The sequence below is a fragment of the Arctopsyche grandis genome, chromosome 4 (genome assembly GCF_051622035.1).
Source record: "Arctopsyche grandis isolate Sample6627 chromosome 4, ASM5162203v2, whole genome shotgun sequence".
NCBI classification, from domain to species: Eukaryota; Metazoa; Arthropoda; class Insecta; order Trichoptera; family Hydropsychidae; genus Arctopsyche; species Arctopsyche grandis.
In genome coordinates this window covers 19,152,726-19,167,560 of record NC_135358.1, presented here as the reverse complement: position 1 = coordinate 19,167,560, position 14,835 = coordinate 19,152,726, and the positions used below count along the sequence as shown (strand labels likewise).

The 14,835-nt window shown below is 33.8% G+C and overlaps 1 protein-coding gene across 1 annotated transcript in view; it reads left to right on the top strand.

Annotated features, from left to right (window-relative positions):
* The window catches only part of wge (BAH domain and coiled-coil containing protein winged eye), an 89,440-nt gene that overhangs the window by 45,830 nt on the left and 28,775 nt on the right, over window positions 1-14,835 (top strand). The window contains exon 4 of the mRNA XM_077429380.1: window positions 6,618-6,722. Coding sequence (XP_077285506.1) covers window positions 6,618-6,722 — 105 coding nt within the window. The remainder of the gene's footprint in view (window positions 1-6,617; window positions 6,723-14,835) is intronic.

The following is a 14,835-nucleotide window of genomic DNA, read 5'->3' as shown; positions in this document are numbered from 1 at the left end:
CAACTAAAATTGTGGATAAAGTGAAGAGATGAGCGGGCCACGTGGCTAGAATAATAGACGAGAGTTGGACAAAATAAGTGCTAGAATGGTACCCGAGAGGATGTCTCTGTACCTGAAGAAAAAGATCTTCGATCCGTGTGTTTTGGCAGTGAGTCGAAACTTGGGCATTGAACGCCAGAATGCTGCACAAGTTCCAGTGTACTCAAAGAAGTATGGAACGCTGTATACTTGGCATAACGAGAGATAGAAAACGGAATACGTGGATTAGAAGTACATATGACAAAAGTGGTTGATGTAATGATGAAAGTAAATCAATTGAAATTGAAATGGACGGGTCACGGGATGGATTAAAAAAGTGTTAGAATGGTGAAGAGGGAATGCAAAAGGGTAAAAGGAAGATCACAGGAAAGATGGGTAGACGAAATTAGGAAAATGTGGGGGGTGAGATGGATGAGAGTTGCGCAAAACAGAGACGAGTGGAAGCGCGTTGGAGAGGCTTTCATCCAGCAGTGGATGGTTGTAGATGATGAAATAGATTGGTTGGAGGCACAGGATAATGCTTAAAATCGATTGAATTTTGTATTTAGTGTTCCTTTGATACGACGCAAGTTTTCCACTAGGTCCGTCGTGGGAAATCGAAAATTAGCATTTTTGATTTAGCCTAATGTGTACGTACATACATAATATGAGAAATAGACGGACGTGGCCTACCGTTCGGTGTCGATGCGCGTCTGTTGTCGGTGCGGTGCGGTGTGGGGTGGCGGGCGAGAAGTGCTGGGACGAGCGCGCCGGTCTCCTCATCGTGCGTCCCTCTCGCACCCGCACTCGCGCTTCCACTGTCGGAGGAGGTGCGAGCGAGACGAGAGACGATCGATGCACGCCGCACGCCGATCCGCTCAGTCGGATGCACCGCGCCGAGTCTCCTGGTCCACTCGCGCGCTCGACATGCCTCCATTTTACCATACACTCGGAAACCGTTCGCGTACATCAAATGACACATTGTAAATCAATCAATCAATCCAGTTTTAAATTGTATGTGAAATTTTATGCCTGTGATTATGAAAGTCACTCCTCTCCAAGCCATTCGACCCTTGTGCTTTTTGTTTTGTACAAACTCCTAGCAACAAACTATTACGATGTTGTGGTTTGAATCACTTTCATGGTTTTCGGCATATGTTTTGAGTGTTAATGATCTTAAATACTTTCGATGTGTTGGTTTTAGTTGAAAATCTGGCAGACTTGGGTTCGATATGAGCGATGATACCTGCAATCGTATGTGTTTTTTTCAACAACAATGCTAAAATTATGTTTGTTTTTATCATAAGATGTAACGTTTCAGTAAATTTTTCAGATACCCATAGAATACTTTTCTCTTGAATTTGTATGATGTATGCATACAATCTGAAAAAACTTTTTCAATACCAAATTTTTTTCGAACTGTTGTGTATGAGAAAGGTGACCATATATATTTTTGTTTAAAAACTAAAAGACATGTACTATAACGAATTGTATCATAACGTGAAATAAGCTGATGGCGCTTTTTTGTTACACTAAAACTAAAAGGTTTATGACGTTTATTATAAAATATAAGCATACTGCATATAGGATTTTAAACAATCATTATCATTATTGAAATTAATTTTGATATTTTTCACAAGAATGAAATTTTTTAATTATCGAGTGTGTTTTGAAAATTAATAAAATTATATACAGCTCATTTCAATGTTGCATTTAGAATACATGCATGCTTATAAATGTTTCTTATTTTTAATTGGGTTTTTCACAGGTTGTTCACTTATGTATGTGTACCAGTGAAAAACATTAGTTCCAGGGAGAATTCAACGCATGTACAACGATTTTTATAATGTTTTCAGAAGGAACGTGTTTTCTATGAAATATTTTTAAATTTCAACCCATCTATGTTTACAGGGCTCTTCATTTCATATGACGGTGATAGTCAATTCACAAAATTAAAGACAAGTGGACAATTTTAGAATATCAATTAACCTAAAGGACAGAACTTTAAATAAATGACGTATGGTGACCTTTACCAATATGTACATATGAATGTGCATAAATATGTATTAGGGTTTTCTGATTCTTCGTGTCTTCTCTTTTATCCCCGTTCAATTTTTAAAACTTTTTAAGAACGTAATTTCATTCATTTGCAATTAATGATTCAATATTATTTTAATCTAACCAATCAACGCGAGTGTTTTTCTGATATCCCAAACCCAATCTCATAAAATTTAATAATAGTGAAAAACGATATTACTTTGCTACTTTTTTTGCCTACCCAGTGCTACTAAATAGTTTGTTTTTACATTGTGTAAAAATATTCGTGAATTTGTGAATGCCAAAAAATTATTCGTGCGGGCTAGTTCAATTAAGCAAAACCACATCTATAGTATAATTAGACACGTTCCACGAGCAATTTGATATATCTATGAATATATGTATGTACATACATACGCATATTTATTTAGCCAAGTTCCACGAATAATTTGAATTGAGTGGATTGTTTGCTCTTATCAACAATCCACTCAGTATCCATCTTGCGAATTGATAGGGATAATAACGAATTCATTATTTTGGAGTGTGTATTGTACTTATAAATTTACCTGTGTTTGTGTGTGTGTTTTTTTATATCGATGCCTATATCTATTATCTCAACTGAATCGACACAATAACGAAATAATATACATTTATATAACTTTATTTAACTGTAAGTTTCAGGTGACGATGTGCTTTCATGCGGTAAATTTTCGTTGTGCTTCATCGATGGTCAGCGACCGTTTTAAAATGTTTTCGATATCGCGTTTTTTATTTAAATGTAAAATAATGTGTTTTTTTAATAGTTATTCTGTTTCCTCAGTAAGTAAATAATAATTCATTTAAAAAACCGTCAGAAATATTGAAAAACTTGTTTCGTTATATACGGTGTAAAAACAAAACTTTAATGTAAATTTCAAAATGAAGCTTGTTAATTATTATGTATTTCGTATGAAATATTTATACAATCTCCTGCTAAATTGGAAAACTGCATCATTACGGAAATACGTTGCACCTTGACGCCTTGTTTGTATTCATCGCATATTATGTTGCACATTTCATTTTATACAATGTAATGTGATGTTCAGACAGCTCCGTAAATTCTATTTATATCACTCAGTTTAATACTTGAAAAGATACATTTTCAAATCAATAAAAATTACATAAGTTACAAATTTTACAATGTGTTTAATAGCCCACTGGCGTAGCGAGTTTGCAGTTTGAAACTTTAATAACCAAGAGCAACTTGACAATACCAAAATGTATAGTGTCATTTATTAAACCTTTGAGTGCTCTTTTCTGTTGAAAGCCACGCCCGTTGGCTGAAAATTTCGCCAACATTTCCAACTAGAATTATTTAGAAATCAATAGAAAGCAGGTATAAAAATTTTAGCTAATCCAAACAAAACCTAGATCACAACCCTAGATAACTACCGCCGAGGATTTCGAGTTTTCTAAAAGTGTGTTTATACTCTCTAATATATCTTGCAACAATATAAAAAGAAGAAAAGAAGTCTATTAATGAATGTATTTTTCCAAAACTAGTTACATTTCGGTGTAAACCAGTCTTTATAAACATTGACACTTATAATTGACGTTTATTTTTTACATACTCAAAAAATAACGCCGATTGGCGTATTTCAGGCTCATGTGATTCTTGGCAAAACGCCGAAAGGCGTTGGTCAGCATTCAAAGGGTTAATAACTCAAAATATTCTTAAATAAGAGACATGATGCTTTAGCTTTATGAAGAATGTGATCGCAATATTGCATTTGATGAATTATATTGAAAGTCTTAGAGAAAAATATTTCTCAGATAGGATTCGAGAGATTTGTCTCTCGATAAATCTCTCGTAGCGTTACTTACTACAAAAATATCGTAGCCAGCTATTTATCGGCGAATAAAAAAATCTCCGTCAATGGCTGCCCTTATAATATTTGCTCACACACTTTTCATTTTTATTAGTTAAAAATATAATAATACATAGTATACTTCAATAACCAGAAAATATTTCATTGCGTTAAAACGTAGTTGTCAGAGGCTTGTCTAGATAAATTTCTATTTAATTAGCCGATTTTACAATGCATTTCTTTAATTTCGATGAAGTTGAACAGATCTACATAATCTTTCAGTGCCATATATGTATGAACTTGCAGCACAAAACAACAAGAATCGAATGCATGCCAAGAAAACTTGGATCGCACAAAAGTGAATTTCAAGAATAATAAAAATCAAAGAGTTTTCCCTTTCGCTGTAAATCCGCTACGGATTGTCACGTGGAGATGGGGTAACGGTGTGTTATGTGTGTGCAGGTATCCCAGCGGGTGAGGGCGAGGGCGAGGGTGAGGTAGCGGCGTGCGGCGGGGCGCGGGGCGCAGCGGGGGGCGCGGGCGCTCCGCCCTCTCTCCCGCCGCCCCCTCTCATGGCACATCTCCCCGCCACCGCCGCCGCCCCCGCCATCGGTGCAGACGGTGCGTACCCACACCATTATCCATCCTGACCCACCCCTGACCCATCCCTAAACCTTCCTCACCCCACTCACGCATACTCACGTATACTCACGCATTCACGCATCCCTAACCCTGCACAACCGGCTGCACGTTTCCCGCACGCACACCCTCATAACCCCACCCTTCCCCGAGGCCCTTTAGGGAGCCTCGTCTGCATCCCCCCCTCTCGCTTTCCCATTCCCGCACTTCTGAGCTCTGAACATTTCTCGCTTTTCGCTTTTTCCTTTGCAGTTTTACACTCGCTCGCTAATTCGCCTGTTTACATTTTCAATTCAATTCAGTGCCCGACACAGTACCTAAGCACTAGGAGTAGTATATATGTATGTTTGTATGTTAGCCTTTTTGGTTTTACAGCTAGTGCAGCACCATAATTCAGACGTATTTCAAAAATATTTCTATGCTTATTTTCTTTCTCCTTCACTTTCTTCTTCGTTGTTTTCATTTTTTCACTCTTTCATCCGTTGATTTTCCTCCCCCTTTGTTGCTTATTACTAGTTAATTAATTAGTTGCCGTACAAAGCATTACTTACGCTACCACATACAAACCCTTTGACAATTTTGGGAGACTTACTTAATTAAAATATATGCATTAAGTAGTTTACACCAAAGACACTTCATACATATATTATATATGGCGAAATACGATACAATCTCGATATACCCGGATAAATGGTAAAAGTTAAGAAAATTAATTCTATGGCTAATCCAAATAAAATAATTAAACAATACAAATTTAATTATCATGTGCACATTGTATAATATACATATATATATATATATATATATATATATATATATATATATATATATATATATATATATATATATATATATATATATATATATATGTATATTATACAATGGTTATATATGTATATATATGTATATTATACATAGTTCATGCATCAATATCCTAGATCTCGTCGATACATCAAAATAGACCCAATTTTTATACCCAAAATAGACCCAATTTTACAGGTAAAACTGCTTCATGTTTACCCCATCCTGGTAAATCGAGTATTCTGAATAATCGGCGGACTGTGCTATCGAGAATTTAGGAATTTTCTGTGATTTTTCGTCAGAAATGTAATTATGATTAATTCAAAATAAATCAATGGTATATGTAAATATATGTGCCATATTCCTCTATTTTCGGCAGCGCAGCCCACCCCTATAAAATCACGACTATTTTCAAAAAGATAAAAAATAATACAATATTTTGCTATGTATAAATGAGGTCTGAACAATATTAGATTGACGTTAGAAAAGTTGTAAAGTTATTATTGTTTCAATGTATCACTTTATACCCTGTTATTTATTACTGTACATATGCACACACGTAAAAGTTTTATCTCGAAATATTCAAACCTCTTATCTTGATTCCACATACATTCATATATCTAGTTCCTCACTGCCTTGCGAATATTTGAAAGAAATATATAATTTAAATTCTATTGGAAATATTGAAATACTTCTTTAGAGCTCGGATACATACCTACGTAACATGGATATATAATTAAAATTGAGCGTCTATGGAAATAGTCTTGTTATATATGTATACTGGATGTATAATGTTAAATATTCATATAAAATATAAATTTAATAATTATCAAATGGAAAGGAAGTGTTCGAGGGGTATATGTATAATATATTTGCAAGTGTGTACATAATTACGTTTAAGCTTGCATCCGCAGCACATGCATCCGCAGTACTTTTGTGGATCATTGGACATGTGCTACGACCGGTTTTGTTAATTACTACCCAGTGTGTTTATCATATCCTGTTTTATAGGTACCCCTTATGCCCTATCAGAATGTATTAATTTATCCCGTAATTTAATATCCATTATAATCTCATATCTCCGCTCTGAGAAGTATGTAGCAGCCGTTGTGAACTCGGGCACCTACATATATTATGAATTAATTAATCGTATTATGCATTATCGATCGGCGTTTAAATTATCAACACTTCAACGCACGTGTGACATCATTTTATTTATCTTTTTTTATTGTGTCATTTTTGAAAAGAAAATAATTGTATTTTTTATTCTTTTAGGTTTTGGGCGCTATGGAGTTTATTCTTTATTTTCTCCTGGTTCCCATCCGCCCCCCGCTGGACAGAGGTTCACTACTACAACCACTACACAAGCATTTCACAAAGGTAAAAACACTAAGATTATTTACTTCGCTTTTGATTGTATTTCATAATTTCAGACCCAACTTACATACATATTATATTATACGCAGATTAGTCGATAGTTGAGTCGTGAGCCAAGAGATGTATTCAGCAATAATTTATTCGACCTTTACTGTATTTTTTATGCAATATGTTAAAATCAATGCAGGAAAATCTCTCGTGATGGTTTTTCCAGTCACGCTTATGAATAACGTAAAATAGTCGATATGTATCGACGGCTGCGATAACCCATTTCGGTCGTATTTCCCTGCCTCGTATCGTGTTCGCAAATGGACAAAATTCAGCGTGATTGATTACCAGCAGTTGCCAGTTCAAATCCCAAGTTAACCTTGCCCATTTTGTGTAATGCCATGGGAAACCGAAGATATATCGGCAGCCTCATATCCCTCAAGTGTTCGTTATCTATTCGGTTCTCTCTCTATATACATACATCGCAGAGCCGATAAACCTTCGCGTTCAAAATGAAGCATGTTCCCATTTGTATCTACATACATATGACATATGTGTGTGTTTATGCCTGAGTTGCAATTATGAAAAATGAAAAAAATGCCGGGAAATTATCAGATTTGCTGACCACATGACAATTTGAAAGTTCAAAATAAAACGCAGAAGCTATTAACGGAATAGAGCAAAATATATACACATTATAAAAAAGTGGCGTTAACCTGTCCGCCATATTCATGAATAGAAGATTAATGACTCTTTTAAATTATTATAATAATTTTATCGTAAAAAATGCTACGAAACTTCCAGACTATAGATATATTACACATTTAATTTTAGTGTGCCTTTCAACTAAAATTAGGTAATTTTAGTAATAAAGTTAAGTATTAATTCATGTTTCATTACATGATAAAAAAATAAGTATTTAGTAAGTATACAATACTAGTGGTTTTACCCGGCTTCGCTCGGTATTTGTAATATAAAAAGCTTAAACGGGTGACCGTAAAAAAGTCGACAGTGAAAAAGTCAAAAATATTCGTTTACCATGCATACATATGAAAAACGGTTAGTATATATATATCAGTGGCGTGCGGTAAAACTCTCTCCCCCGTCGTACATCCTCACTTAATTTGCGCGAGCAGGATACAACAGGAACAAAAGGAACAGGCTTTTCCTCCCGTATCCTGCGCGCGCACATTAAACAAGGCAGTATGACAAAAAGAGATAATTTCACTGCATGCCACTGATATATATTATATGTATATACAAAGTACCGTTTATCATGCACCCTTTTTTTATCTTTCGATTTTCAATCTTTGTCATTCGATATTTGCTTTTTCGACCTTTTCACTTTCGGTGCCGTGAGGTAGACCCGATATTTAGGACAAAATTATAGAAGCCATTTTTAAATAAAAAAATTCAACTTCGAATAAAAATGTCTTGGATAAATGTGTTTTGCCACTGATGACGTATGGATGTGAAACTTGGACATTGAACGCCAAAATGTGTGGAACCTATACTCAGCATAATGAGAGATATGAAACGGAATTAGTGGGTAAGAGGTTTGACGAAGGCTGTTGTTATAGTGGAAAGAGCGAAGAGATTGAAATGGCAATGGGCGGGTCATATGGCTAAAAGAATGGATGAAAGGTGGACAAATTAAGTCCTGGAATGGTACCCGAGAGAATGTAAAATCGTATAAAGAAAGCTGCGAGGGAGATCGGTGGATACAATTAGAAGAAAGTGTGGAGAAAGATGAGACAAGTGGAAGCGTGTTGGAAAGGCCTTTATCCACTAGCAGAATGGTGAATAGCTATAAATGATGACAGTCAATTTACATCGATTGTACATATTTTAAGAAACGTTTTGTAGTTTTATAAGCTTCGATCTTGTTTTCCATTGTTTGCGCAATTTTTCATAATATACATATATGTATGTACGTTCCTGTCTTACAAATAGGGTTGTGGGTTCATATAATTTTTGTTATTCAAAATCAAACCAGTTATACAAAATAAAAAAAATTGAGCGTACTTACAGTAATCATCATATTTTGAGTGTTACTTGACGTTTAGTAGCTCACAGAAGAGATTTAAATAACGAGGTTGTAATTTTTACGTCAGTATATTCAAGCCTACGTACTAATACATATATCAACTCGAAGAACTCAACCTTTTCTTTTTCAAAAGTGAAGCAATACTACTTCTCTACTTATACTAAGATCCTTAGTATATGTAATAATAACATACATTTGTAAAAGTATTACCGAAAACGCAAATATCGGAAGGCAAAGATCAAAAATCGAAAGATCTTAAGTCGAAAGATCAAAAAAAGGGTGCATGGTAAACGGTACATACTCACGTACAAACTCACTTAATTTGCGCGAGCAGGATACAACAGGAACAAGAGGAACAGGCTTTTCCTCCCGTATTAATGTGCGCGCGCAGAATACGGGAGGAAATGCCTGTTCCTCTTGTTCCTGTTGTATCCTGCTCGCGCAAATTAAGTGAGTATGTACCGTTTACCATGCACCCTTTTTTTTGATCTTTCGACTTAAGATCTTTCGATTTTCGATCTTTGCCTTCCGATATTTGCGTTTTCGGTAATTTAACATTCCGGCTCGTCACGTAGACCCATTATATGTATGGGCAAATCAAATTTTGGTCGATCGCGATCGTATTCATAATTTCATTAATTTGCACGGTATAGCGTGCGATATTGCCAAATTCTCAAATATTATTTATTCCACTTATGCAATGCCGCAAAACATAATATAATGTATTATATTATATTATTCATAGAAACATTTTTTTACCTCTGAGCTTATATGGGCTCCATTACCCAGCAGCACAATAACAATTTTATTATTAATACGATTTAACGTTGTTTTATATTCCAATTTTATCTCTCCTCTATAGTCCATTATCCCAGGGGACTTGAATGTGTTCAATTTGGCGAGTTGGTAAACGTGGTAATTTTTTTTAATGCAAAAAGTTGACCTATTCTACCTTATACAATACATGAACAATACATTTGATACAATGATACAATACATTTGAATATACTGTAACTCTGTACATATTTATATAGATAAACTCCGGCAATATTAAGAACACCCATGATAATGTCGATATCACTTCGCTCCAATGACTTCATACGTAGAATTAATTATTTTATACATATTCATATAGGCATAAATCGATACGAAGATTTTATTTTATTTATTTATACCAGGAAGACCTAACAGGTAAACCCAATGCGCCTTCCCGGCCAATTGCAAAAAAAGTAATAATCATTGAATATATGAGAAAAAAAAGACATCCATACACACAAACACATATGAAAATACTCACATACATGCAAGGAGCATCGTTCAACCGTAATTTTGTTCTTCATTTTTATTATAAGTGGAATTATTTACCGCTTTTTGTTTTTTTATAGGAAATAAATAAATTTCCTACACGTGTGAAGATAAATTAAAAAGATCTGTTTGGTGCAACAGTGACCCATATGTGTGCTGCACGCGATTGATACTGTCATTAATATTGACGGTCACCTGACACGGAGGGCCTGCAGTTGAGGCAATGGGTGGGGATTTTATCGATCTAGCACCCTCTTCCAGCCAGAAATAGGGGGAGGTGTGGGTGAGCACCCCTTCAAACCCCCCTGTCGTACAGCCTGTGTCGGATGAGGCCCGCGCAAACTTCGAATCCTTGCGCTGGATGCATAAACCCACCTCTTCTCATTCTCTCCCCCTATGTACAAACACACCCTCCGCTTGACCTTGGTCGCAAATATATATTTTTTATTATATTGAGGAAAACGGCAAATTGCAAACGATACGAGTGTGAATTTACATGCAACGTTTTCATACATTTGTGCGTTGATAGGCATTGGAGTGGAGGCAGATTTCGTCATGCAGCGTAACAGTATGAAATACAGATTTAAAATTAAATTGATTATTTAATGTGAAATTTACCTGAACGTTTTAATCAATCTAATTACGTGTAAATTAGAGTTCGCGAAGTAATTAATTATAAAGGATCCACTGAATTACAGTAAATGTTTATCTAAATTCTAAAAACCAGCTATGTAATGTGTCCTGTTTTCAGCAGCAATTAAACCCATTCGAAACTTACTTTATTGATAATGGAAATTAATCTATATTTGAGCAAGACAATCTCATTAATCTATTATGTGACATTTAAAATCCATAATTCTATAAAATAGATAACCCATATTTGTCTAAAATCGGTTTGTTCTGACCTTTCAAATAGAAGCAATTAAACATTTATTTCCGTTTTCTACCACACGTTTATATGAACAGGCTTTTTGTGATACAGTCAAATACAGAAATAGGCTAAAAGTAAAATAAAATCAGATCTAAGAATAAAGCTTTTTAACACAGAAGCAAGTATCAGGATTTTGATCTTTCTCATCGTAAGAACTCAAATACTGCAATAAGACGATAATAATTTGGCTGTTTTGCATTTTGCATATATATGTACACATTTATACGAAATTTTACTACGATTTAATTTTGATTATATTGAAATATTTTAAATTTACATACGTACATATTTGATTTTATTAAATTTGTGATAATGAGTTTGTTTTAAAATTATTTTTCATGTACATACATTTAGTCAACTGTACAAAGTTCTCGATTTTTTTTAATGAAATGAGAGCCCACAGAGTGCTTACTATGTACCCAAAAATACTGAGTTTGAACTTCAGTGTTCTTTAACTTAAATTATTTTAATTTTATTTTTGAAATGAATATTTTATAAATAAACCTCGTGAGTGTGTTACAAATGAATCTCCGGCTTAAAATATTTATGCAATTGGAAAAAGAAAATGTTCGACCGAAAGTATTTATGTATGTATATGTATAAACCTGTACCTACTTGTATGTAAAGAAGTCGGTTACCTCGTCGATTGATACAATAAAACAGTATATTTTCCAACGATGAACTCAATTGTCGATTATTATATTGCGTCTATAATATAGTTTGGGTCAAGATTTTACAATTACGATAGCTATATGTATGTATGTATACCAGCGTTGACCAGCCTATCGATCGCGATGTGTGTTTTGGTAAGTCATCTTCTTTCAATAATGATTAGGTTATTTCATTGTAAGAGACAGTATTTTGGTTTCTTACTTTCGGTATTTTCTCTCTTCAACATAGCTAGATTGCTAAAAAAAAGTAGCTCGCCAGTAAAAAAGGGTTGGGTAGCACTATAATAAATATTTGAATCAATTATTATTATGATAATTATAGGTTTGTATGATATTACAAAACCGTATTAAAACCGTAGTTAGCATGTATTCAATTAAAAATAATTAATTCAAATTTAAAAAAAAGTTTTGTTTTTATAAGCGTATAATTTGACTTCAATTGTTTTCACATTGCAGTAATGGCTGTTTTTTTGTTCTTATGAAAACAACGATTTTTTCGTGCTTTGATATTGCAATATAAAAAGTGCCATCAGTTTGCAAACGGATAACGATGGGATTTTACGGGCAATGGATATGTAAGTGTCGAAATATTACCGATTATTTGAATTTTTACTGTGGGAAATCAATCACAGTTTCGTTATTAATTTCCAAAAAGTTTGAAGGCTTAATTGATAACTAAAATAAACGATTGATCTCACGAGTTTCGCGCTTTGTTCCAATAAATTAAATTTGGCAGATAACTTTTTTGATTATAAATTATTTTGAAGGGGAAAAAATGTATCTCGAAAGATTAACGATAGTTTTTGTTAGCAAATTTAAAACGTTGAACTGAATTCTGATTTTCCTGTGGAGAAATTACACCTGCTTCAAGTATATTCTTCAAAACTTTTCATTTTAAATAGTTTTGGTAGCCCTAAAAACTAAATCGTTAACTGCTGGTGGTTCAAACAGTACATATATACTTCATGGATGACTTGACCAATATATCATAGTGAAACTATCGTTAATCACTCATCAATATGTGATGTTCTGTATACTATCCGACACACATACATACAAGGTTCTTTATTTTTAAATTAAAATATGAATTACAGTGACTTAAATGATTTATTTATACCAAGCGGTCACTGTTATTGGTATTATTTTGCCCATTTATTCAAGTTAAAAATTTTGTTTAGGAAAAAAATGCATACTCACTCGTAGGTTGATTATTTAAATGACAACAAAAGCGGCATTGTCATTTAAAACTATTGTTTTTCTTGCATCCTCTGTAGATTAACCATCGGTCTGTGCACTAAAAATTAATGGCCAGGCCATCAATGCAGGTTGCAAGTTGAAGGTTAAATATTGAACCTTCAACACTTTGATAAGCTTTCATGCAAATTCTATCGTTTTTGAGACGTGTTTGAGTAATTACGGTAATCCACACTCAAATTGCTTGCATGGAACGTCATTTAAGTGGGGAGGGGGGCTCATCTTGTATCAAGTAGACTGCGAATATGATGTTGATTCTGCAGATTGACGTTGCATGTAACTTTGAAAAGATCCACTTTTACTTTTAACTTAGGATTATTTACACTCACTTTTTGAATGTTCATTTTTTTACCTATGTATATATTTATTAAAAATGTTTGAAATAAATTATGAAGAAAAGTCATTCACAGGGATATGAAACTAAAATTATACATACATATGATGTATGTACATATGTATTGTAAGTTTTTTAACTGATGTTAAGATTAATCCCGATTAAAGCTTTCCGTTCATTTATAACCAACAACAACCCGGTAGTTAGTGTAGAATCCTATCAAATGAGGGGTCATGGGTTCTATTCCTGGTTCAGTGCTGCTGGCCAGACCTTGAATATTGTATGTGACTCCAGGTCGATCGTTTTCTATCAGAGTTTACCAATTTATCTGATTTCATTGTTGAAATGATTCCAAAAAATTGGCAGTCTTATCTTTTTTTTTCACCATTATTTGGATATGATTTCAAATTTATAATAATTTTATAAATTTATAGAAAGTACATACATTTGTACAATTTTAGACATCTGTATCGTCTTGGGGCAAAGCCCGTAATGGTAAATATAATTAAAAAAAAAAATTGATAGATCAATATATGTACATATATTCCTCTTCATACTATACATGTACATACTAGGGTTTCTGATTTCCCGGACTTTTTCAATTCCCGGGATACGGGACGGAGCCTGGGATCGTTCCCGGGATTCCCGGGATCCCGGGACACGTGTAAAAAAACATTTTTTTTCAATTTAATATATATTTTATTACTAAAAACAATAATTATGTATTTAGAAAATATAAAAAAAGTAAATATTACATGATACATCTATTAACTGGAAAAAAACTATTAATTTGGTTTTATTATTAAAAGGGACGAGTTTTTTTTTTTTAATTATCGGTTTTTTCTCCTATCAGTATGTATATTTTAATTTCTTTTTTAAAGTCGAGGTTATTTTTATTTACGTTGTTTTGTATATTTGTCTTTGATAACTCCTTATTTAATTCTTCATTCATCGTCAAACACACAATTGTTTCATCTTCATCCGAATCTAAAAGAGTTTCTACCATTGTGGAATCAGTCCAATCAAGTCAATACAAGAAGGATATACTCGCTTCATAATAGTTTCACCCTAGGATACACATTTGCTTTTATTACAACACTCAAAAATGTTTTGTTCGTTATAAAATTAGAATTATTTAAAATTTGTGTTAAAAAAAATAAGTTTCAGGCTTCCTCTTTCTTCGATTTTAATTTTCAATTCTCGGAATAATTTATCGGTAAGGCTAAGTCCTTCGGTATTGAGATTTTCCAAAAATAGAATTATAAGAATCGATTTTGGCCATTATGCTCATAAAACTTCTACGTTCGGGGAATGCGCTGTACTTAGTGCTAAACAACAAACCTTTTGAGATTATTTTACAATTCTTGGTGTATTTGATTTATTATTTCAGACGTGAAAATGTTGTATATTTTCAAGATTTTTTTAAATCCAATTCCCGGGATTCGAGGTAAGAATTTCCGGGACACGGGACAACAAAAATTCCATGAATTTCCGGGAATGTCTGTCCCGGGTCGACCCGGGTCAGAAACCCTAGTACATACATATTGTATAAATCATTTTCCCCCGTCATTTCTGTATCGTACTAG